General features: G+C 42.2%; 1 protein-coding gene across 4 annotated transcripts; it reads right to left on the bottom strand.

Moving 5' to 3' along the window:
* Nucleotides 1–994: 994 nt before the first annotated feature.
* rnf2 (ring finger protein 2) lies at nt 995–24,628 on the bottom strand. Of its 4 annotated transcripts, none has more exons than XM_084368652.1 (10): nt 24,549–24,628; nt 10,887–10,983; nt 10,326–10,486; nt 8,651–8,733; nt 8,380–8,512; nt 8,196–8,295; nt 6,361–6,533; nt 5,455–5,644; nt 4,962–5,012; nt 995–4,666 (listed from the first exon to the last, which is right to left on the bottom strand). In XM_084368652.1, the coding sequence occupies exons 2-10, from the start codon at nt 10,971–10,973 to the stop codon at nt 4,598–4,600; spliced, it is 1,047 nt and encodes a 348-aa protein (XP_084224778.1). In that variant the 5' UTR covers nt 10,974–10,983; nt 24,549–24,628; the 3' UTR covers nt 995–4,597. The 4 variants fall into 4 exon arrangements, with proteins under 4 accessions (XP_084224778.1, XP_084224776.1, XP_084224777.1 ...); XM_084368650.1 differs by lacking the exon at nt 24,549–24,628 and adding an exon at nt 24,431–24,529; XM_084368651.1 differs by lacking the exon at nt 24,549–24,628 and adding an exon at nt 23,862–23,958.
* Nucleotides 24,629–24,934: the final 306 nt, after the last annotated feature.

The following is a 24,934-nucleotide window of genomic DNA, read 5'->3' as shown; positions in this document are numbered from 1 at the left end:
TCTTTTTCCTGCATGTGGTGAGCTTATACAACAGGACTATGGGTCAATTTACACCAGACTTACACTTTAATTACCCACACTGTGAAAAACAGTTTACTTGGAAAAAAAGGGTGGAAACTCGTTGTCTCAAATAAGTACCCAAAACTTTGTTTATGTTATGTTTACTTTATGTTTAATGCAAAGATTTTTAAGTTATGGTTACTTACTTCCAAGAAGTAAAGTTTAGTGAAGTTTACTTGTATTTACTACTGTTAAATGAGTAACCTTTTGAGTTGTAAAGGGTACTTTATGTTGGATAGTAAAGTTTACCTGCCTAATATTCATATTCTAGTTCCTAAGTACTGGTATGTTAAACAACCAAACAGAATAAAGGGAACTGAAAGATCAGATTTTTTTTTATTATTGCAAAAAAATGCTCTTATAGTGATAGTGATAGTGAGAGAATATAAGCTATTGAGCACAGCTTGGATGCCTGTCTATTTCTTAATATACACAAAATTAAATGCTGTTTGCCAACACAAAAAGTGATATCAGAAATTGGTATCGGGAAATATCGGGATCGGATCGGAAACTATGAAAATATCAGAATCGACATCCCTACTGTAAACACTGCAGAATCCTTCTCCTCCTTCTTTTGCCAACCCACATTGGTTACACTGGCATACAATGTTATCTCCAGCTTAATCCACGCAGGGCTACACTACTGGACTATCACCTCTTCAACACTGTTGGTCTTCACATTCTGTTCGTACTGTCAGGTCATTTTTTCAGATGTTTTGAGGATATCTTACAAATTGTTCCTTTAATCTCCTGCTGAAAACGGCTCTTTTTGATTCTGAATCCAACTTTATCTTTCACATAATACACATTCAGTTTAATATGGAAAGAAAGACTGAAATGATTTTATACTTAAAGATGATTAAAAGTAAGTGTCAAGTCCATAGTTTGTGATTTAGAGAGCAGACAACAGAAGAGAAGAGGCGGCACTCTGTGCTCCATGTTGAACACAGATTCAGGTTTATTGTCCAAACAGAAAGATGCAATATACAGTCCACACAAACAGACAGCTAATCAGACACCAAATGAGACAGGGGGAAACTTCACAGAGTTGTGGCTTGAGCAGCTGACCTCTGACACGCTCCTATCAGGGCAGATTAGTATGTCAAACTTTCTCTCAGTTAAGCCTCTCACAGGGTTAATTGACTTAGCACATTAACAAGTAGAACCAGAACTGTATTCAAATGTGACAGTTCATTCTCAAATTGCAGTTTGACAAAAACAATCCTAACTGAAGATCCAATTATCTATTTTACTAGAGACAACTGACCAAACTTCATCTGCTAATAGAGGATTTTGTAAAAGTATCAGTAATCATTTGGACCATAAGGAGCAGTGCACATTTAGGAACATTCTCACAAACATGGACTGGTGTCCTGAATTGAGTCTGATGAAATCACAAAACAGCTACATTCTTTTTGTTTACTGTAGTAAAATGTTCATCCAGGAATGTGCCCTGATTGTCAGGTCAGCTGACTGAATATTGTGGGAGTGAAATCCTTCTTTTTCCTGCTGTAACCATGAGCTGACACTGCTCCTCACATCCTGTAGGTGTTGGATCGAATAAATAAGTTACTTTAAAACTGCACTGCTAAATATGTGACCTGTGAAAAGCAAGACAGGAAAATGTTTCCAGCTTTTCATAGAATAGATTCTGCACCTGACCTAAAAATATCTGATTTTTGAAAAAGCAGTGAAAACCAGGCCTGGGCGTCACCATGAGGCCTAAAGGTTTACTGACGGATTCTTCATCTCTCATGTGGGATGTCATTTCAGACACCCACTTATGATTAGTGGTCAGTGGCAGCAGCCGTGGCAGAAACTACAGGAGGTCAACCTTTGAAAAACAGTGTGTTGGATTTAGTAGCATGTAGCGGTGAGGTTTGTAGATTGCAATCAACTGAACACTCTGTCTCACCCTGCCCTACAGTGTCCGCTCTAAAACATGAACGTCCCTCTCTAGAGCCGCCGTTTGATTTGTCTGTTCCAGGCTGCTGTAGAAACATGTTGATGCAACATGGCAGACTGTGTGGAGGACCTGCTTTCTCTGTAGATATAAATGGCTCAGTCTACTCTAAAGAAGACATAACAATTCTTGGGTTCAGGTGATAATACACTAATGAACCCATAATTCTGAATATTATAATCCATTTCTGCCAATAGCTCTTCCTAAATCCTACACACTGGATCTTTAACTTGCATCCTCTTTACATACTGCTTACATCCGTAAGGAGCTTTATACATGCAAACTTTACATTTTCTGCCATGGTAAAAGAAAAGAAAACAAGCCTCCTGCTTTCTCTGCACACACTTGGTGCATGGTGTTGCCCGCTAACAGAAAGGCAAGTTAAAAAGAGCGACATGTGTTGCTGTTGTGACTTGTCCAGACGGGAATGTAACAAATGTACAGATGAGGATTAGGTCCACTGTGAAAAAATTATTTCAGTGCTGACTTTCCTTGAATTTGGACTTTTTTCCCCTCCGTATTCTGAGCTTATTTTTTAGTAAGAAAAATTCAGATTCTTTTTCACAGTAGCCTTAATTGTCTTCTGTACAGATCAGATGTGGCATACATTAAAGGTGGTAAAATAACAGGATGTCCATGGTACAAACATGTTTACCTCACATTCACTCCTCTTACTCTCACACACATGAATCATCTCAAATGTTCTGATGTTTCTATTCTTGTGGATCTTTGACACGCCTCAGTTAGCTACACGAAACAAACTGTAGTCAACACTGAACCAACGTGTCTATCCTGAAAGAAACAAAACCACATGTACCGGATGTGTTCTGTGAGGTCATGTCTGAGCTGTAGATGAAGAGGTGTCATTCTTTACATCTGAGATGTGATGGCAAGCAAATGTTTCAGTGACACATGATCACCTTCCACTGGTGAAGCAACAGCAAAAGGTTTGTGGAGATGGTGAATACTTTAATGGTCTGACTGTCTATGGTGCTGCAAAAAACCCTCCCACCCCACCCACTTCCAACCACACAAACAACTTCCTCTCCATGTTACAAAAGACATTTATAAAAGGCGAGCCATAGAGAGCAGCCACAGATATTAGGACAGTTTGTTCCTACAGGCAACAGATCAAGACAACAGCTACAAGGTTCTCACAATTCAGGGTTCCCCAGTGAATCTGTGACTAGTTGTTCTGCTGTCCACTACACCCGGACCATCTGAAGTCGGACAAGCCCTACTGATGGTGCAGCAGGATGTTATCATGCGTCCACACTGGTGGCCTGGAGGTCAAAGAGGGACCAGAGCTCCATTCATGTTGTGCTCTTCCTTGTTCCAAGTTTCAGTGATTCAGTTTAAACATATTGCAGCCTTTCAAACCATCTCTAGCTTTATTTAAAACACTACAGAGACGTCAACATTCTGTTTTTTTTTTTGTTTTAAATGAGAGTACACTTGTAACATTACTGGGAAAAAAAACTATTTGCCTGCTTCTATCTTTGTAGCTTCATATCACTATCCAAACTGGACATGCTAACTCTGCTTCACAAAACTGTCAGCTTCCTCAATGTGAACGCACATTTTACTGTGTAGTATTCAACACAGCGTTGAACAGCTGCCTTCTCAAAGGCCCCTTTACACTAAACTGTGCCAGATGGGTCTCATAAAATCTGCGTCTGACTGAAACTTCATCACTTGTCTCTGTAATGTTGGACATTGAAATATTCACTGTCTGAATGCATTTGGTTTGAATTTCCCTCTTAAAAATGACTATTACATGTACAGAAGGCAATTAGGGTCATTCTGACTTTAAAGTCGAAATTCTGACTTTTTCTCACACTGTGTCATAACATGTAAAAGATGGATGACTAAACCTTAAAACCTATCCTATCCTATCCTTTGATATTTAGATGTTTCTCTACTGGACATGATGTACAATGTGAGACTCAAACAGCACACCATATTGAATGTCGCTCTGTGCATCGCTGTGTTGCATGTGGCCAGTTAGGATTCTCCAATAGGAAACAATGAAATCAGGCTGATGTTGTTTCCAACATGCAGTTAGGACACAGTGTCAGAGTTCTGAGATTGAAGTCTGAATTCTGACTTCTTTCCTTACAAAAAAAAGTCTGAACTCAAACCAATTTTTCAGACTGAACCTAATCCTCTTCTGTAAATGTCAAGTAATTGTATTCCTAAAAACTTTTTTGGGTTTACAAATTCCAACAGGGCATATGCCCATGTGGTGTCTATGTGTAAACATCTATGGACATTTTCTGAGCAGCAACCCCATTTTGACAGAAAGGGACAACAGTTCAGATGCTGACATATGTGCTGTCAGTCTCCAAAGCTCTGAGTCCTCGGCTGGTGGACGTGTCTCACAGTTAGATCTGGGACCATGATCTGGGACCATGGTCTGGGATAGACAGCCCAAGATTCCCCATGTCTCTTTCACAGTTAGCTTTTGTCAGGTACAGACCAAAATCTCATAGTGTACAGGAGCCTTTGCTGAAGACGAACCTTGTACAATACACTTTTGCACAATGCTAGTTCAGACTGTACATGGACCCTGGTTTAAGGAGTTGGAGAGAGTCCATTATCTCTCTGATTTCCTTGCTGGCTGCTGTACTGATCTGCTACCTTCTACAGAGAGAAAGACAGAAAGAGACACAGAAGATACAGAGAATATAAAACAAGTGTTTTTTCTTTTTACAAGAGTCCTTTTGAGGGTTTCACCAACCCCTCTCTTCTCCTTCAGACACACACATTCCTCTTCTCGTTTGTGTGTGCAAGTGTAGCCAAGTCCATGTGTTTACTTCCTACTGGTGTGTGTGTGTGTGTGTGTGTGTGTGTGTGTGTGTGTGTGTGTGTGTGTTTGTTTGTGTGACTACTTGTGTTCTTTAGTAGGAGCAAAGTACAGCTCCATGGGTTTGTTCACCTTCCAGTACTTTTCGCTGACCAGCTCCAGGGAGAAGGAACCGTTCAGGACCTGTGGACAGAGTTGAAACATGCATGAGGGTTTCCCTCTCTCACCTCATCACTGTCTACAGGTAACCTCTTTATGGCTTTGCCATCCCATTCATGTGCATTAACAAAGTTGTTCTTTCTCAAAGGATGAGATATGACACTCTAATCGGACAAAGGCTCTGTTCCATTCAAGTGTCATAAGTTGTGTAGTGTGACAGTGAGCCACCCTGAGCAACAGCAGGTCCCTGAAACTAAAGCAGCTACATGGAGCTATCATCATCATCATCATCATCAATCTTATTATTTACACCTGTGACATGTCCAAATGTCTCTGGAAAAATAGATGCCACTAATCACATCAGGAGAATTGAGCTGTGAGTGCATGCTATGTCTGGTACATAAGATGATCACTGTGTGTGTGTGTGTGTGTGTGTGTGTGTGTGTGTGTGTGTGTGTGTACTTACAGTGAACTGGTTTCCAGCAGTAGGTATGTAGATGGTGTACTGTTTCTCTGATGCTGCCTCCACATTAACAGGACTAGCCTCTGCGTTTCTTCTCAGCTCCTCTAGAGCCAGTCTGACTGCCAGGTATTTAGACAGGTGATCCACTGTAGCGTTACCAGATGTCTTAATGTAGCGAGGGACAAACTCCACACTGCGCACACACACACACATACATTTGATGAGTACATGGGTTTTCTTCATTCATAGGGAGTTTGGTGAATCCAACAACAGCGTTTTAAGGTGCTTTGTTTTGAGAGTGTGCTGTGGGAATGGTTTCTGATAATCTCACAAAAGTGCAAACACAGCAACGCACATTTAGAATACACAGCAAATGCACTTTTTTCAGAACAAACACTCCCACATTAGCTTTTAAATGTAGCTAGTCTAGTCATCATTAAACTTGATCCAAATACCCCTCTGAAGTTTGGCTGTAGTTTACCTATACAACTACAGCTGTTCAGCTACTGTGCACACACAAGTGTTTTGTACATGAATTGATTTATTATGTAAAAGTGTTAATATTTTGTTACGGTATATATTGTTCAACTATATAAAGGAATAGGGCCACTGATCATAACAATCATAACTAATTTATATTTACAGTGGCCCTAATCCTATTCTGTATTCACCAGCTTAGTCACTGCAAAAAAATATAAAAACATTCTTAATATTTACCGTTAGAAAAATGTATTAAGGCCCAGATAAAAAATGTTGTCTATTTATTGGCATTAAGAAAAGAAATCTAAATGATACCTACAGATACAAATGAGAAGACAGATTTCTCATTTATTTGATTTTCAAAATGTCCTCGGTTTCCCCACAACCAAAACCAGTTAAGCTTAATGTGAGCAGTGTGTGTGACACTACCTGTTGTTACCGTCATCCTTCTCCATAAGGGTGGGATGTGGCCTAAACACAAGTTCTATTTCACTGGCACCGCCATCGATCACAGAGTCCCCGCCTCCATTCTCAGCAGCGTTATCCATGTCCAAACCGCTGTCATCACTCGTCTTGGTGCGCTTAATGCTCGGACCTGCCTCCTATAGGAAAAGGTTCAAGCACACAGAATTAGTATGATGACAGAACACAGCTGGAAGCTTTTGAAGATCCAGAATTCAACTATTCTCTTCTCACATCCTGTTTTCTAACTGTTCCAGTGATTATATATACTGTGTAAAGTGTCCTTGGGTCTTGTGTAAGGCGCTTTATAAATTCAAGCTATCATTACTATCATTACTATTATTATTATTATTATTATTATTATTATTATTATTATTATTGTTATTACTACAACAACAATGCATCACTCTCATTCACAAGCAGTGTCCATTTCCACAATTACTCACCTTTACACTAGTCTAGTGCTACACTAACTGGGCTCCACAATAAACCATTACACCCAGTGAAACTAAAAATTTTCACTGATCACAATATTGCAGCCGATTCCCAGCAGCGTTTGGAAGGTTTGGCACCTTTGCTTGTTGCATGTATTTGAGCATTAAAATACATACTTGTGTACCTTAAATTCAAAGTTAGTAACTGGAAGGGAAAGCACATACAGGTGGCGTCCAAAAGTCTGAGACCATACTGAAAATCTCTTATAATGTCACATAAACCTGTGAATAATCACACATTTTGAGAAGTCAGAAAGTGAGAGAATGTGTCAAAAGTCAAATTGTTATTCTAACCAAAGAGGGTCTGTCTCTGCATTAAATCATAGCGAGTCTAAAGAATAGTAAGGGGGCAGTGCAGGAACTCTACAACACTTAACAGAAACTGGATCAGTTGTATCCAAAGTGAGCACACCTTGAGAAGATCAATACATCAAGCCTAGTTCACTGAGAGATAGAAAAGAAACTTCATCACAGATACAGAATTGACTAAATAAACAACACAAGAGTCCAATCTGCAGTCGTCCTGTCAGAAGAAGCTGTCTTGTAGTGTCTCAGAGGACGAGCAGCAGTTTCTAAACCACTTCTCAGGAGGAAACAAGGACAAACACTTGAGGTGGGCTAAGAAATACCAGAATTTCACAGTGGATGATGAAAAAAGTCTGTTTACTGATGAATCCCAGTGATAGATTAGTGTCAGTAACAGAGGGGTGTATGTAAGGAGACCAACAGGAGAGAGAATGATACCACAGTGTTTCAAAGCCACACTGCTGGAAGATGTTTTCAGACTCCTGCACAGAACTGACTCCACCCTGACGGAGGAGAAGCACCACTCTATTCTTCAGAGACATGCTCCACCCTCTGGTTTGATCTTTGTGGAGAAGGATTCATACTGCGCGCGGAATAATGAGCCCAAACACCTCAAAGCTTTGACACAACTACTGAAGACCACAGAAGACCAAGGAGTCCTGACTGTCCTCCACAGTCACCTGACCTCAACTCCATTCAACACTCATGGGGACCACTTGAAGTCTGAGAAAGCCCAGCACTCTGTGACATCACAAGAGGCTTTGTGAACACTATCAGATCATGCTGGGATAACCTGTGGAGTCATTATGTCATTATAGCAAAAAGGGGGACAAACCAAATACTGAGATATTAAGATTAAGATTTAACTTTAACTCAAACTGTTAAACTTATATCATCATCTGTAATGAAAGAAATAATATTACATTTGAAACAAATGCAGAAAAGTATGTTCACTGGGGGTCTCCACTGTACACATATGATGTGTTAAACATCAGAACATACCTGGTTGCTGTGGACAGAAGCGTTGCTACAGTGTGAAGAGTCTCCATTGTCTTCCGCGCCGCTACCGTTTTCCACTGTGTGTCTCTTACCACGCTGCAGTCTGACAGAAACAAATTCAGCTTCTTACAGTAGACTGGGATTAAAGTGAATTTGCATGATTTGTGTGAGAGACTGCTGTGTTTACCTGGTCATAGCCTGGATCTTAAGGCCCTCCTCTATGCTGTGGGACAGGGCTTGTTGGTTGTTGTGTTTGCTGATGCGGGCCAACACTCTCTCCTGGTGGGCTTCATACTCGTCACGACTGGGATAAATCTTGCCTGAAAAAGGATAAATACACAGAAATAGAATTCAAGGACCTTTCACAGCATTTTGACTCACAAAATTGGGACAATTCTCAGTTGTTCCAGATTTTCTGTTTAGTGGTTAAGCCTCTTTGAACGCTCGTGTTTACTCACTGATCAGAGCATCAAAATTAGGGTCAGGACGCAGCGACCTCTTGGACACCAGCTTCTTACGACAGGTAGGACATTCTTTATTACTGCAAAGACATTTTCATCCATCATCAGTTGAAATAATCACACCAGAGCAACAATGTGGAATCCTATTATTAATGAAACACATTTTAAATGCATCGTTTTTTCTGTATAGGTTTGCTTAAATCAAACAATACGCTGAAAGTCAACCTCTGAAATACTATTCGATAAAGCTACATGTGGGTACGTGAGAGCAGTTTGCAAGACATCCCAGACCTGATCAACACAACTTTTCTTACTTGAGTTTAAACTGTTTGAGTCAAAGGCACATTAGAAAAAGAGTCAGTACTTACAGGAATAAGAGAGCTGCACACTAATGAGTAAGTGCTCGTATTAGCTTATGTTTGTTTTTAATGTATTAACATGTCCATGGTTAAAGGGTTGATGACTGAAACTTGTCCAGAGCCAGTGTGTACAAAGCTGAGCAGACCTGAACTGACCTCAACAGGAACATGTGTAGGCCTGAATATAATATTAAAAGAATAGGTTTACTTTTTTTTCAAATTCCTTTTTCCCATGTTTATATGAAACAGTTAGTGGTTGCTCTAATTCTTCCTGTTGTCAATACAGGAAGAATAGATTCCTTTCTAAAGCAATTAAAAAAAAGTGATCTGGTACACTTTTGTGGACGGAATAGACGAGAAGAACAATTCAAGGGTTCTACAGTGCTTTCAATGTGTACTGGGCATGAGAGCGCTGTTTGAAGACATGTGAAAAAATTTGAACATATCCTTTAAGCTATAACGATGTATCAGACAGGTCATTTTGAACTGTAAGCTCCAGTAAATCCCCATCATTAAGGTCTTTGACAGACATTAGCTTCCTCCACTAGTGATCCAATAAGATGCTGACAAGAATTCTCTTTCTGATTGGCGCGACCACACCTGAAACTCTGCCTTCCTCTCAGAGGTCACCACTACTCATTCTCTTTGACATTCACTTCACTGGATTAGCTGAGCTGAGATCATTACCCCTTGATTCCACCAGATACGTGTCCACTGCATTACAGCTCCGATTGGTTTCACTCTAGTCTATGTGTTAACTTCCACCAGGTCCGCTGCGTTGCGTGTCTGCTGCGTCCCAGCTCCGGCAGCCCACAGCCCTTCAGGGCAGAAATGCAGGACTTCTATTTCTGGTGGATGCCGGAGCACGACGCAGCAATTCAGCCAAATTCAGCACAGAGCAGACAGGAAGTCAGACACGAAACAACAACATGACATCCGGTTAATTTTCAAAATAAAACACTCCGTGTTAACGACAGCACAAAAACCTAAAAAAAGAGACAAATACAAGCTCTTCTTCTAACCCTTTGGTCGGGAACACTTCGTTTTGTTGTGTTTATATACGTATAACTGCGGTCGTGCGTGATTATGTAATTATCGCGGAAATTCCTCGGTTTCGTAACTCCAGCTGTTCGGCGGTGCTGCACCGTGGCGGACTCAAAACGCAGCTGGTAGGGGTTGCTGGACGACGAATGACGGAGCAAAACCGTACCTGAGCCGTAACGCAGCGCACATGCATCCAGTGGAATCTTTGGGTTAGAGTACTACAAGGGCAGACTGGGCTCTTTTGGTTTCCACTAAATGGTAAAACTCACCCAGATCTCAAAGCTGTGATGATACAGTCAGCGCAGAAGCGATGCAGACATTCTTTGGTTGTCATTGTGTTCTTCAACATGTCCAGGCAGATAGGACACATAAGTTCGCTATGCAAGGACCTGGGCGACACTGCTATCTCCAGTCCATCTGTGATAGCCTCCTGTGCCCGTATGAAACAGATCAGGATGAAGGTGAGTAAACACATAGATACATCTATCTGTGGACTTGTACATAAGTGATACGGCTACAGCTCATGGGTCTGATTGATGATTTTAGTCCCTAAAAATCTCAGAACCACTTTAACTGCTGTGTCATCATTTTGGATATTGCACATCACAGAGTTCTAATTACAGGAGCATGGGGGAGCAAACTGTAGCTCAGAATTGTGTACTGATATGAGCTGATCATGAGCTGATCATGAGCGTTAGATCTACATCTGCCACAAACAACTGTCCACAAATTGTGTGATTGATTTGTTTAATAAACAAACAAACACAGGCAGAATGATTTTGATAAGAAACTTCTGTGATGAACTAATGACTGACGGTATGAATCGTTACCTGTGGTGTTCTCTGTAGCTCATACAGACTCAGCTCCCAGGTCTTACTGAGGGGTTGAACCCCATTGGTCTGAACTGTCTGAGTCATCACTGCAACACTGAAACACACAAAAACTTAATTAGATTTTCTCAGAATTCTGGGATGTAATGATGACCTAGTGATCATTACTGGTGGGAAGTTTTGGTGGCACATAAATTGGCTTCACTTTTAGTGCTTCATTAACACACAATCAGGGCTCCCATGCAAGACACTGGCTTGGCCATCAGCAGAAACTGGGGTTAAGTGCCTTGCTCATATGACAGGAGGGATAGTATCACCAACCCTGTGATCAACCTGCTCAACCTCCTGCCCCTGAATCAATTAATTAAATCATTATTTAAAAGATGTGAGTTTCATGTGAACACCCTTCTGTATAGTAGGGCTGCCACAAACGATTATTTTGATAGTCGACTAATCACCAACTATTTTTTCGATTAGTCGACTAATCGGATCATACGTAAATTGAATGTATAACATACAGTTTATCGCACCAGCATGCAGCTGCTCTTATATAACAATCATTAGCTTTCAGCTTGAAGTGTTTAAGGTATATGCTAAACTAAAAATGAAGACAATTAAGATGATAGTTCATTAAACCTTTAATGAAATATGCTTGTAGCAACAAACAATTGTAGCATAAAGTGCAAACAGCTGAGTAAACGGACAAGTCACTGGCTGACCTAAGGAATTATTGAAGTTTTGGTCTCACTGACTCAAATATGACAAAAGTGCATTTTGTGCTCAGTGCTCACAACTGTATTCAACTTTACTACACTCCCAAACTGCACAAGGCTCTTGTTCGAAACGATCGCTGCACGGCGCGCGCTGGTAGCGGGGCAGAGCGCCTCGGCGCTGCCTATGTGAACGACACCATCGGTTAACATGGGAAGGCTCTTGAAAATGACTTCGCAGCCGATCGGGGCGCTTCCGCGTTCACTGTCATCCTGCTGAATAGTGGTGACAGCGTTACGCCAGGTTCAGACAGGACGCGGAAGCGCCCCGATCGGCTGCGAAGCGCAGAGGAGCGGAGTCATTTTCGTATCGGCGCCCATGTTATCCGATGGCGTCGTTCACATAGCAAGCGCCGTGGCGCTCTGCCCCGCTGCCGGCGGGCGCCGTGCAGCGATCGTTTCGGCGTCTGGTCTAATTTTTTCGCGTGCCGCGGCCGAATGTGTCAAGCCGGGCAGGAAGTCAAACAAAGCAACAACGAGAAATCCTGTCAATTTTCGAAATGAAACACTTTTCAAAATAAAACTATTTTCGATAATTAAACACCCCGATTGACAGAAAACTACTCATTACCATGAAGTGGACATACATGTACAGTCGTCAGAAAAACATGGCGTTGTGATTTTATGCGGTTATTTGCTTTCCTATGGTGAAAAAACAGCTCCAAGTGTGACGACAGAACAGCTGAGGAGCAGAGCCGTTTGCCGACCGGCGCGTGTCCGGTGTGAACAGAAGGGCTGCGGCTCGCGCGAGAATTTCCGAGCGCGGCGCTTCGGGGCGCTTCGGCGTCCTGTCTGAACCTGGCGGGTTCAGATAGGACGCGGAAGCGCCCCGATCGGCTGCGAAGTCATTTTCATTTCGGCGCCCATGTTAACCGATGGTGTCGTTCACATAGGCAGCGCCGAGGCGCTCTGCCCCGCTACCAGCGCGCGCCGTGCAGCGATCGTTTCGGCGTCTGGTCTAATTTTTTCGCGTGCCGCGGCCGAATGTGTCAAGCCGGGCAGGAAATGTCAAACAAAGCTACAACGAGAAATCCTGTCGATTTTCAAAATGAAACACATCTCAAAATAAAACTATTTTCGATAATTAAATACCCCGATTGACAGAAAACTACTATTACTATGAAGTGGACATACATTTACAGTCGACAGGAAAACATAGCGTAATCAAATCGTCATTGCTAATGTTAACGTTTACAGCTATCAATATGAGTAAGTAGTAAGTTAGCTCTCTGTTTACGCTAATGTTAGCAGCTAACTAGCCAGTCAGCTTAACGAGACGACGGTCCCTCTTCATCGTCGTTGTCAGCCACAACGTGCTTCCTTTTCAGGAGCTCGTGCATCACACTTGTGCTGCCGTGAAAGGCAAGTTCTGTCTTGCAGATATTGCATTGCACACTTTTTTCTTTTGTTTTCTTAAAATGCTCCCACACTTTTGAGCTCCGTTGCCGCCGGGTAGCCATGATACCAGAGAGCCCGTCTGGTATAACTTCAGGTGACACTACGGCTGACCCAGATTACCACTACTGCGCATGTGTGTCAAGGACAGAAAGGCAGACGCGGCAGTGGAAGGTGCTGCAGCAGTTTTGAGAGAGAAAACAAAGTTTAAAAAAAAAAAAACGACGCGTCGACTATTAAATTAGTTGTCGACGATTTTAATTATCCACATAATTGTGACTAGTCGACTAATCGTGGCAGCCCTACTGTATAGTCATCTTGTTTAAATAAATCAATGTGGCTGTTCAGACCTGGTATTAACAACTGTCCTGAGTGATCCGAGCACAAGTGGACAGTAACATGCGTCATAAAATGAGTCTTGTGTGACCACTTGTGATCAGATGTTACTTCCCTGCTCTATATGCAAATAAACACATACATCAATGGAACAAACAGACAAAAGGTGTTTAAAGCAACACTAGGTAGTTTTTCGACCTTAAAATAATGTTTCTAAACTGATTTAAGTGGTAGAAAAACAGTTAATAGGATGAATGGTGACGTCTCTGCAGCCTGAGGGGGGTCGCGCCAGCAGAAACAACACTGTTTAACTTCCCAGAGCGGGTAGGAACCTATCTGACGTAAAGGCGTCTAGTGCGACCTGCTTTACGGCATACGTCACACGTTTATTTGTCGGTGGATTTAGCCAGCAGCTACTTGGATTTTTCGCAAACCAACGCCATGGCCGAGCCAGCTAAAAAAGCCAAGAAGGTATTGTCTGAGGAGGCGAAGAAAAGAAAAAGAGAAAGTGATATAACACGAGGACAGGATAAATATTGGACCAGCTTACACTCAGTGGCGCGAGCTGAGTAAGAAATGGGTTACAAGACTGATGGCGACCTAGCCTTGATGCTACTGGATTTGTAAGTCATATATTACATATACATATTTATTATTTTACCGACTTTTACTTTGAGTTGATGTGTTGTTATGTGGTGTTCATTGGGGCACCATTTGTCCACACTTTATAACCGTAGTAAAGCCAGAAGATAATCTAATGCTGTCCGTTTCGATAGTTTGCACGTTTTCATGTAGTGACTGTAAACGATGACTAACTTACTAAAACACTATGAACGTCTTGTCTTGAAAAGTTGCAGATTCCTTAGTTAATGCAGATAATCAACGTAATTGTTGAACAGTGTGGTTACGCTATTGTTGTTATCGGTAACGTTAGCATGCTACTCACTGTTGTCTTACCGAGTTGGTTGTAGTTATTACACCAAACACAACATCAACTTGCGATTGTATTTAGTAACTCCCGAAAACATAGTTATATTTTCAGACATTACTAAACACATTCATGCCCAAGCGTCGTGTTTTGGAAGTAACTTAGTCGGTGCAATCACTACAACCAACTTGGTATGAGAATAATTCTAGCATGCTAATGTGCTGTGCTAACAAACTACCAACTGCTATCTCTGAATCTAGCTGCTTGTTGGCACTTGAGTGAGGTTTTTTCTAGGGCCCGACCGATTTATCGGCGAGGCGATTAAATCGGCCGATTATAGCCCGTTTGAGACTAATCGGTAATCGGCCAAAACTCGCCGATTGTCGCCGATATTTTCAGAAATAAAATGCAGGGAATAAGACTTGGTTTTACTTTGAAAATGTTCCCCCATTTGAAAAGATCCCCGACATTAAGCTATTTATCCTGTAGAGGGCGCACCGACCTCATGACAAACTCCGCTGCCTGCTCCAGATCAGGATCAGGGGTGGGGAGGCACCGACCGGCGGAGGGGAGGGAGGGAGGGAGGGAGGGGGAGTAGTTGAAAACGCTTTTCTGGTCCGAGTTTGATTCATGATAAATCCGTGGTATATTACTGAGATGATCAGTCGGTCTTCCTGTCGGCGTGAAGAGCAGTAGCTAATGGTGCCTTGTTGTAGGCCTAATGTTGGATGGCTGTCATGTTAATATGCTGCTTGACTCAGCAATAAAAAGGATTTGAAATTATTTTTCTGCCTTTAATTCTTTGTAGAAGTGTCTGAAAGGCTCAAAAGCAGCCATTTGTTAAAAAAAAAAAAGTAAATATGTAGATATATTACTTAAATTAATAAAATTTTAAAACTTTATAAAAAAATAAAAAAAATCGGCCGATTAATCGGTTATCGGATTTCCCCCCCCCTAATAATCGGTATCGGCCCCAAAAAATCCATATCGGTCGGGCCCTAGTTTTTCTGATGATTTCGTGATTTGCCGGCTCCATCAACAAATTCATGTGTATTCATTTTCCCCAGGGATGCTCATACAGCGACAGTATTTACGACACTGGTAACAGATAATTGCACTTCTCAACCAGCTGGTGGTAGTAATGAGTCCAAACTACCTAGTGTTGCTTTAACACAAACACAGAAAGAAGTTCATGTAGAACATTTGCTGAATTTACAAGAAGGCCCAAATAATGAAGAATTTGTCAGAGACAGCGTTTACAAAGTTTATAAAGTTTCTCCTAACTCAACAACTCACTAAACGGAGACATTTTTAAGGGAGTCTGGGGACTTTCTCCACGTGGACACAGGAGTAGCCGGTATTGGTTACTGCTTACTGTATTTGTAAAATCTGACATGTTTACTAGGGGTGAGAATCACAGGGTACCTCACGATACGATACATGGCTCACGATACAGCGATTCTGCAATAATCGATATATTGCAAGACATTCATTAAACGATTCATTGCGATATCTGTCTAACTCAAGAATATAAAATGCCCATAAAAAGGTAGGTGCAGGATTTCTGTCTTTATTCACTGCAATTTGGTGTCAGTTTCACAGAATTGGACTCTTAACTGAGATGAAACACTGGATAAAAAGTGCATAAAGTCTTAGCATATTGCCTCTTTTACAAACACACTGTAATTTGTCAATGTCCACGTGCATCACATAAACTGGCCAGACTGTTAGAAAACAGCACAGTTCTGCAGCAGAACAAGTTTTTCAGTCTGTATATTAAATTTACACAACTATGAAAACAAATTAATGTTAAAAGAAATCCTCATATAAAAATACAAACTTTAGTGATTTGGGACCATAACCAACTTGTGTATGTAAACCTGTACACATTTTATGCTTATACTTTTTAAAAGCTTAACAAACTTGTCTTTAAGTAAACATTGACATATTTTAGAGCTTCAACTTTTGAAAACATAACAAGCTTATAATTTTATTATATTCTTTATATATACTATTTTCTCAGTTAAGTCTATTCTAGGTGCTGTATCGTGGGCAACTGGACTTGTTTCAGTTTGTTGAAGACGTTTCACCTCTCATCCAAGAGGCTTCTTCAGTTCTAACTAACTGGAGGGGAGTTTACAGGCTTTTGAACTCTGTGCGAGTGTCCTTACAGAGTCGTTAAGGACACGTGTGAGCTCTGAGTTTCAGAGTCTGTAGTGCTAAACACTAGAGCCCGACCGATATATCGGCTGGCCGATATAATCAGCCAATATTAGGCATTTTCCAAACTATCGGTATCGGCATTTATAATGGCCGATAAATGAATATTTAAAAAATAAAATAAAAACGGACGAAACACCCTTCAACCATGTTATGAGTGTTGGCGTTGCATAGTTTGTCCACCAGAGGACACTCTACAACGTCCCTGTTGGCAACACTCGTGTTTAGAATGCCACAAACCCTACAACCAGCTGATCCAGCCAGAGTCAGGCAGAGCGAACCAGTTATCCACGACTGAGATCATAGGTGAAGTGTGTTCATGGTAAGTTGGCAACTGTCACGAGAAATACATTGCTTGAATAACAATTAAAAGAACATCCCCATCAGTTATCTTAACTCAAATAAGCATGACAAAATTTGTGACGTCCAGTTTTGCTGCTGTTACGTGTAAGCCGAGAGTGAAACTGACTTAGCTAGTAATTTTGAGGTTCCTCTATTCTGTTGTGACAATAAAATAAACAAGTTTATTTTTAAACTGCATTATCATATTATTTCAGTGAGGACTCATAAATAACTACAAATAACTAATGTTACGGAAATCTGTTGTATGTTTTGTTCCGCGTTTCTGGATTTTTTTAATATTGGCCGATATATCGGAATATCGGATTTTAAAATCATCAAATATTTGTATCGGTATCGGCCTTAAAAATCCTTTATCGGTCGGGCTCTACTAAACACAGTGGACTACCAGACCAAAGTCACTAGGCGTTTTTATACTGGACACACCTTATACCTTTTTGCAGCTAGGTCCACAAATTTAGATAGACTGCGGCATACTGGGGGTCTGTTTTGGTCCGCCAATATGACGCCTCGGAGGGTACACTTTTTGCCGCCTCCATTGCTATGTAAATCCAAGGCGTCGATGTACCGGAAATTGCGTGACATGGGCGGAGGTGTCGATGACGTGCACTGTTGTGTGACCCACAGCCGGGAGTTTTAAAAGCAGGAAACAGCTGATCACAGCAGTCAGTTCATCACTTCATCCGCGGACGTCAAGATGAGCAACTGGAAAGCTGCTGAGATCCGGGAGATGCTAACCATCACAGCCGAGAGAATCGTCGATAACCAGATCACTCGTCACTGTTCACACCCAACTTCGTGCTTCACGTCACGTAACATGTTTACTAAGGGTGTCACGATTAGGATTTTAAATCGAGATCGATCGAGATTCATTCACAATCTCGAACTTCGAATTAAAAAATAGAATCGTCGATGCTGCCACGCCCCCATGTCACGTCCGGTCGGCTTGCCAAGGGGATAAAAACACACACGTGTTGAAGTGTTGCGAGTCAACCTCCTCTAACTTAGCTACTAGCTAAGCCAGTAGCTATTAGCTACAGCCAGTCAAACGATAGCATGGTGTTACACCATTCCTGTTTGGCTCCCGGACCGTGGTCGGGAAGCACAGGGGAGATGATTTCCTCCGGGGCCGAAGTTTCTGTTTACCTTTGGGGTGAACTCCCATTCACACGTTAAGCTGGTCGGGAAATAATACCAGGGAGCTTTGCTGTATCTTGAGGAGCCGTCGCCTTTATTCACAGCCAAACTGCAGCCTATATTGTACACTTTATTGCTGTCGCTACTACTGCTACTCCTTTCGCTTCTCCTTCCTCTCCCATTCATTCACTGTCCGCTGTACACACGCTCCCTCACTCTCGCTTGCCCACTCACACCTTACGCATCTTGTATATGTTCAACTGTTCAGAAATAGTTTGTTAAGACACTTAGTTGTTCAGAGAAGACAATGGACATGGCTGTTTTATTTTGTCGTTTGTTTTGTTGTGAATTTGAATGTCATCTTCTGTGAAGAAGACTGCAGTTACAAAAGAGAAACTAGATGGCAGGTTATTTTGATTAAGTTTCCAATTGACTGAAGCTATAAGTAATTGTTACATTATGTTGTTAATAAATGTTTTAAATTTGACAATGTAGTGTGGTACATTGCGAACAAAGGTCAGATATTATATTGCATAAAAGTCTAGTCTAAAAATGGCATAGCAACCTGTTCCTTAAAAAAAATAAATGTAAAAATCGAGACTCGAATCGAACCGTGACCTTAGAATCGAAAATTGAATCGAATCGAGGATTTGGAGAATCGTGACACCCCTAATGTTTACGCCTACCCCAGTGGCGGCTTTTTTGCAAATGCGGAATATCACACCCCCGTTTCACATAGACAAGGCGGCAGATTGCAGCCTTTACCTGGCTGCAAATGTGGCACATTTTCTAACTAAAAGGGGCTACTGATCTGCTTAGTGACACCTATGAGACTCTGAGGCGAGATCCTAACAGTAGCTACAAAAAGATGGTTATAGAATATCTGCAAAAAGACAAAGCCATTGACAGGCTATTATATTACAGACTGTACCCCAGGGAAGACATCCCATGTATCTGTGGACTCCCCAGGATACACAAAGAAGACACATCACATCACCAGGAGCATTAACTCAGTTACCTAGAACATATCCAAGCACTTAGCCAGTATCCTAGCTCCTTTGGTCAGTAACACTCAACACCACATGAAAAACCTTAACACTGGACCAAGATGAAACAATGGTTTTCTATGATGTCATCACTTTTTACATGCATTCCCACTCAAGAAGTGATTAAGATGGTGAAGAAACACCACTCCTCTCACCTGACAGAGAGGAGGAGACGAGAAAATGATGGCATTTCTTATGTGGCAGGAACATCTGAGAAACTCAGAATGATCTTTAAAGGAATAGTGCACTCTAAAACAAAATTCAGTCATTATCGACTCACCCACATGCTGATGAGAAGTCCGGTGTAGTTTTTTATTCCTCAAAGTGCAGCTGGAGACCCATATAATAATCCATATAACGATAAAACTACACAAAAACTTTGTAATATTCCTCCATACTGCTCGTCCGCTGCAATCCAAGTGTCCTGAAGTGGTGACATCCAGAGTTTACTCGAAACGACGTCATTTAGTAAATTTTTCTAGCCTAAACAGTCACTATGCTATGTTTGCACGGAGGCACGCTCCGCGTTCACACGAGTCTCCCTCGCAGCGGATTGCACTACGGAAGCCGCGCCGGACAAGGTGAACGAGACTCGCAATAGATACACACTGGTATTTACATCCTGCTGTGAGTGTCAAAGTTTCAAATCACTTGTGCAGGCAGATCCCTCTTGTGTTTGTGTGTCGCGCGGTCGCTCAAAGCAGGAAGTAAATACCAGTGTGTATCTATCGAGAGTCTCGTTCATCTTGTCCGGCACGGCTTCCGTAGTGCAATCGGCTGCGAGGGAGACTTGCGTGAACACGGAGCGTGCCTCCGTGTAAACATAGCATAGTGACTGTTTAGGCTGTAAAAATTTACTAAATGATGTTGTTTCGAGTAAACTCTGGATGTCGCTACTTCAGGACACTTACAGCGGACGAGCAGTATGGAGGAATATTACAAAGTTTTTGTGTAGTTTTATGGACCTTTTCCCCTGGGTCACCACTTCTGCTCTTTATATGGATTGTTCCTGCCGGAGGGAAGCACCGCGGGTCTCCAGCTGCACTTTGAGGAATAAAAAACTACACCGGACTTCTCATCAGCATGTGGGTGAGTTGATAATGACTGAATTTTGTTTTAGAGTGAACTATTCCTTTAATAAACATCATATCCTGGTTCACTTTAAACCTACCAACACACTGAGGCAGACACTTGTCCGTCCTAAAGACAAAACACCCAGGCATAAACAGAGTAATGTAGTTGATGCTGTTCAATGCAGCCATCTTTGAACAGAGGAGGAGGCCTAAGACATTACTTATCACCCACCTACAATGCTGTACTGAGTTCTCTCCCCAGACAGCTTAACAACATTCACACCTGGGCTCACCTAGCCCTAGAAACCCACATGAAGGCCGGTTGGGTCAAAGACCCACAAATGGCTCTAACGACTCTGAAACTCTGGGCTCACAAGTGTCCTTAACGACTCTGTTCGGAGTCTCCCATACTATGTAAGGACACTCCCACACAGAGTTTATAAGGCCTGCAAACTCCCCTCCAGTTAGTTAGAACTGAAGAAACCTCTTGGACGAGAGGTGAAACATTGCATAGGTCGCAAACTACGTCGCAAACATCGAGAGGTGAAATGCTACTTGCTCATAGCAAGCAGACGGTGGTGCAGTGAAACGCTGCAGGATGGTGCAGCAGTGTGGGTGTGTCACTCCATGGTCTGTGTGTGTGATGTGTTGGGGACCCCCGCTGATCAGTTTGCCGAAAGATGAAGCTGCTATGTTGTTGTGCAACTAGCATGCTGGACCTACTAGTGATCATTTGTCCTCATCGACGGATTAAAAATAACAGTAAAGTAATTACTGTCACTGTGTGTTTTAAACTGGTACACAAGACTGACTGAGAAATGTCTGTTGTGTTCCCTCTGTAGTATTTATTCATGCTAAATAACACGTCCTGCTTCTGACCCGTTTTACTCTGCTTATGATCTCCGGTCATGTCTCTGCAACAGTCCACTGTGGCTTTAGGCGTAGTGTGATCGCCAACTTTTGTGATTGACTACTGCAATGTGATGTTGGGCTGCGTTTCACCAAAAGTTGACTCTGTCTCATAGCATGCACCGCCGCAGACAAAACAGACTTCCCTCATCAAAAATGTTTTGGTAAACCTGCATTTTCACAACGCCAGATCCAATGTGAATTCACTCACCACGCTACGACATGCTGTGTGTGTTTTTTCCCCCTGTTGGCACGCCTACCGGACGTGACACTGACGTCATGATGATGACGTCTGTGTGTTTTTTTCAACGTGTTTCCCCCGTTGTCCTCCTGTTAATCTAAACATGTACCCGCTGACTGTTTATAATCATATGGATGCTGTTATAATGTGTTGTGATTGAGATCCTGACCCACCAAACATCCTGGGAAGTGACAAAGTAACATTTTTCGTTCTAAATTACATAATTACATAATCGCCATCAGTAAACGGGGCACTGTCTGACTCTCACTCACGGGGAGGGAGGCTGTTTTCTGGGCGAAAGTTGACTGAAGTCTCGGTCGGGAGGGCTGACCGTCACCATGAGACAGTAACTACAACAACACAAATAGTGGAAGGAGACAAACACTTGGTGAGTTAAAGATTTTTGCCGGGGACAGATGCCGTTTTCCGGGCAGAAATGTGATGAAGAGCCAGTAGGACACACAGGAGGACAGAGGCTTCTCCACGTATAACTATGGTATTTTTTTCCTCATATAAGTTGCCAAAGACACGACCAGTTACTACGTTACTGTTGTTTGGTCCTGTAACGTTACTTTGTGGGCCATTTCTCTTTATTTTGTTGAGTGAAGGATCTGTTTAGCTGTCAGACTGTGAACACCAACAGATCGACACGCCCCCCACTCCGCGCCGCCAGCTTATCCATTCACACTGGTTCGGTTCACCAATACTGCACCTCTGATACTACCTCTGATATTACCTCTGACACTGGCCCTTTTTAGATAGAAAAAGCGGCACATTTGCTCCAAGGTAAGGGCGGCAATCTGCCGCCTTGTCTTTCTAAAAGGGAGGCGTAATATTCCTCCTTTTCCAAAAGCAACCACTTGGCCACCACTGGGGTAGGCGTAAACATGTGACGTGACGTGAAGCACGAAGTTGGGCAGTGAACAGTGACAACGAATTTATCTTCAAAATAAGAGCTTTACATTGCACCCCACTGGATTTTAGAACTGGGTTCTTAGCGGGGGGCTTTTAATTTGAAAGTAGCGACCGTTCGTAGCTTGCCGCTACACAACAAGCTGACAGCAGCTACTAGCTGTTTGGTTGTGTCCGCTAGCTGTCAGCTACAGAGACCAAGGAGACGCTAGCATCTCCCGGATCTCAGCGGCTTTCCAGTTGCTCATCTTGACGTCCGCCGATGAAGTGATGGACTGATTGCTGTGATCAGCTGTTTCCTGGTTTTAAATCTCTCCGGCTGTGGGTCGCACAACAGTGCAGGTCATCGACACCTCCGCCCATCTCACGCAATTGCCGGCACATTGACGTCTCGGATTTAAATAGCAATGGAGGCGGAAATAAGTGTACCCTCTGAGGCATCAAATTGGTGGACCAAAACAGACCGCCAATTTGCCGCCTTCTGTCTAAATTCGCGGACCTAGTCGCAAAAAGGAAGGCCAATTGGCGGCTTATTGCCCAGTATAAAAACGGCTACTACCTCTCGAGGCGCAGTGAAATTTCACCCCTCGCCGCATCTGAGATTTTCACACAGAACAGGGTGCTGAGAATTGGCGCAGGATCCCTGCACTCAAAGGGCAGTGTGAATGGAGCTAGTGAATAAGCTTAGAAAAGCTGAATCTGACACATCTGTTCGTCATCATGGCTGTAACATTTGTGCCCTATACATACACACTATTTCTCATCCATGTCTTGTTGCGTACGTCTTCTTTCTCACACATTTTAATTTAACTTTATTTAAGACTTACAGAAAATCTTAGCTTATTCTATTGCAATTGCCTTGCTCTCCTAAATATACATTTGTTTGTTAATAATGCTACTCAGAAATGTTGGGACATCCCTGTTTAAGCCATGACTGCTGCGCTGGATCACATTATACACTATACACTTGTGTAATGTAATTTACCCTTTTCATATCAAAACTTTGTTTCCTTTTATGAAATACATTAACCTGTGAGTTCAAGTTTATGATTAAAAACTTTTTCTTGACCAGTTTACAGCATAAAGTGAAATCACTGCACTAAGATATTTCTTAACCCCACGAGAAAACATGGATTTTCTTGGTTCCCAAGTGACAGAAGAAGAGCAGAAAGTTGGAGATGTGAGTTTTCCAAAAAACAGAGCCACGGCCTGGGCCAACAGGACTGGCATTTGTCTTTAAATAATTCTAATATCTTACTTGAGTTCAATTGGTAATTCAAATAATTGTTTTCTGCTTCTCGTCAATGCCACCTGAGACCTTAAAAGATACGCTGGTTAAATTAATGAATAAAATATCTTGAAGTCAACCAGGCATTTACCCCAAACTGTGTATTGGGTCTGCCCAGCTACTTGTGCCTCTTTTCTACCTACAGACAAACAGAGAAGACAAGAAACCCAAATGCCAGGTCCGAGTCTCAAGTCTTCTCCCAGCTCTGCAGCTGTGTGGCCATGCTGCCATACATGTGACAGACGAAGGGAGAGTGGGGGTGGTCCATATTAAACACACTGGCTGGTTGAAGGCAAACTCGTATTTCCACATAAACTTAAGTAGGTCAAGAAAAACAAAACCAACGACAGAGACACTGACCTTCAGACGTCTTGACCAAAATTTCGATATTCTCCTCACCACAACCATCAGATGATGTCCATAAACAAAGCCTGCTGTGTTCCCATCACTGACTCCACTTACATGGCTCCCTGTTCTCTCCGTTTGGTGGCTGTTTTCGTGTAACGTTAGATATTTTTACACGCTAGCACAAGACAAAGAGTAGCTCTGCGCTGACATTCGACTCTTTCCATCTTACTGATTCCTACTAATTAATTGCAATTAACAGACAGACCCCGCATACAGATTTCATGCTAAATCTGTGGGGCTGGGCTACTGCTAACTAGCAACCACAGAGCTAGCTATTCTCCGTAACTCTAAAATTAGAGGCAAAATAACCTCATGATGTAGCCAGTCTTTAGCCGACAGAAGAAGAACAGGCAGTTCCTTCGTGTCAAATTAAATACTACAGCTAACGATACAATAAGCTAATATCTGAAATATTGCGAGGGGGTCGTGAGTGTAATTTGTCTGTGTGACAGAGGGAAAAACAACAACAGAGAAAGAACCGCCGCACCGAGCTGCTGAGCGGAGCTCTGTACTGTACGAACCTTATTTCCACTGATTACACAGCTGCAAAAAAGTGTCCGAGTGGTCATAATACACAAATACAGACAAACAATCTAATTATTCCTGACTTGCATTAAATATTACTGTTTCTTTACTTACATTTTCAGTTGTGGGTACGAGCCGATCCAGCCAGCGCGTTTAAGCGAAGGCAATATGGCGGATGCACAAGAAGCGGTGTGGCCTGGGAAATTGAGGCGCAATGCCAGAGGGCCCAGGGCTCCCGGATCAAAAAGATATGGAGGTTCGTGCTCAGTTAAAACCAACAGGCAGCCTATTTTTGAAACAGCTTCCAATGTAAGATTACATTATGTGACAAAACACCTTGTCAGCTCTGAATCACAGCGCCACGATGATAAATCACACTGAAAGATACATCATGCAAACCGATGAATACATTGTCTGGCAGTGGAGAAGACAGGATGTGATATTTAGCAGACTGAAATGAGTTAAATGAAGATCAGTAGAGAAGATGGACGCTCTTTGAA

Source organism: Pagrus pagrus (assembly GCF_965226575.1).
Source record: "Pagrus pagrus genome assembly, chromosome: 12".
Classification (NCBI taxonomy): Eukaryota; Metazoa; Chordata; class Actinopteri; order Spariformes; family Sparidae; genus Pagrus; species Pagrus pagrus.
The sequence above is the reverse complement of the archived record's forward strand: the minus strand, read 5'-3'. Positions and strand labels throughout refer to the sequence as shown.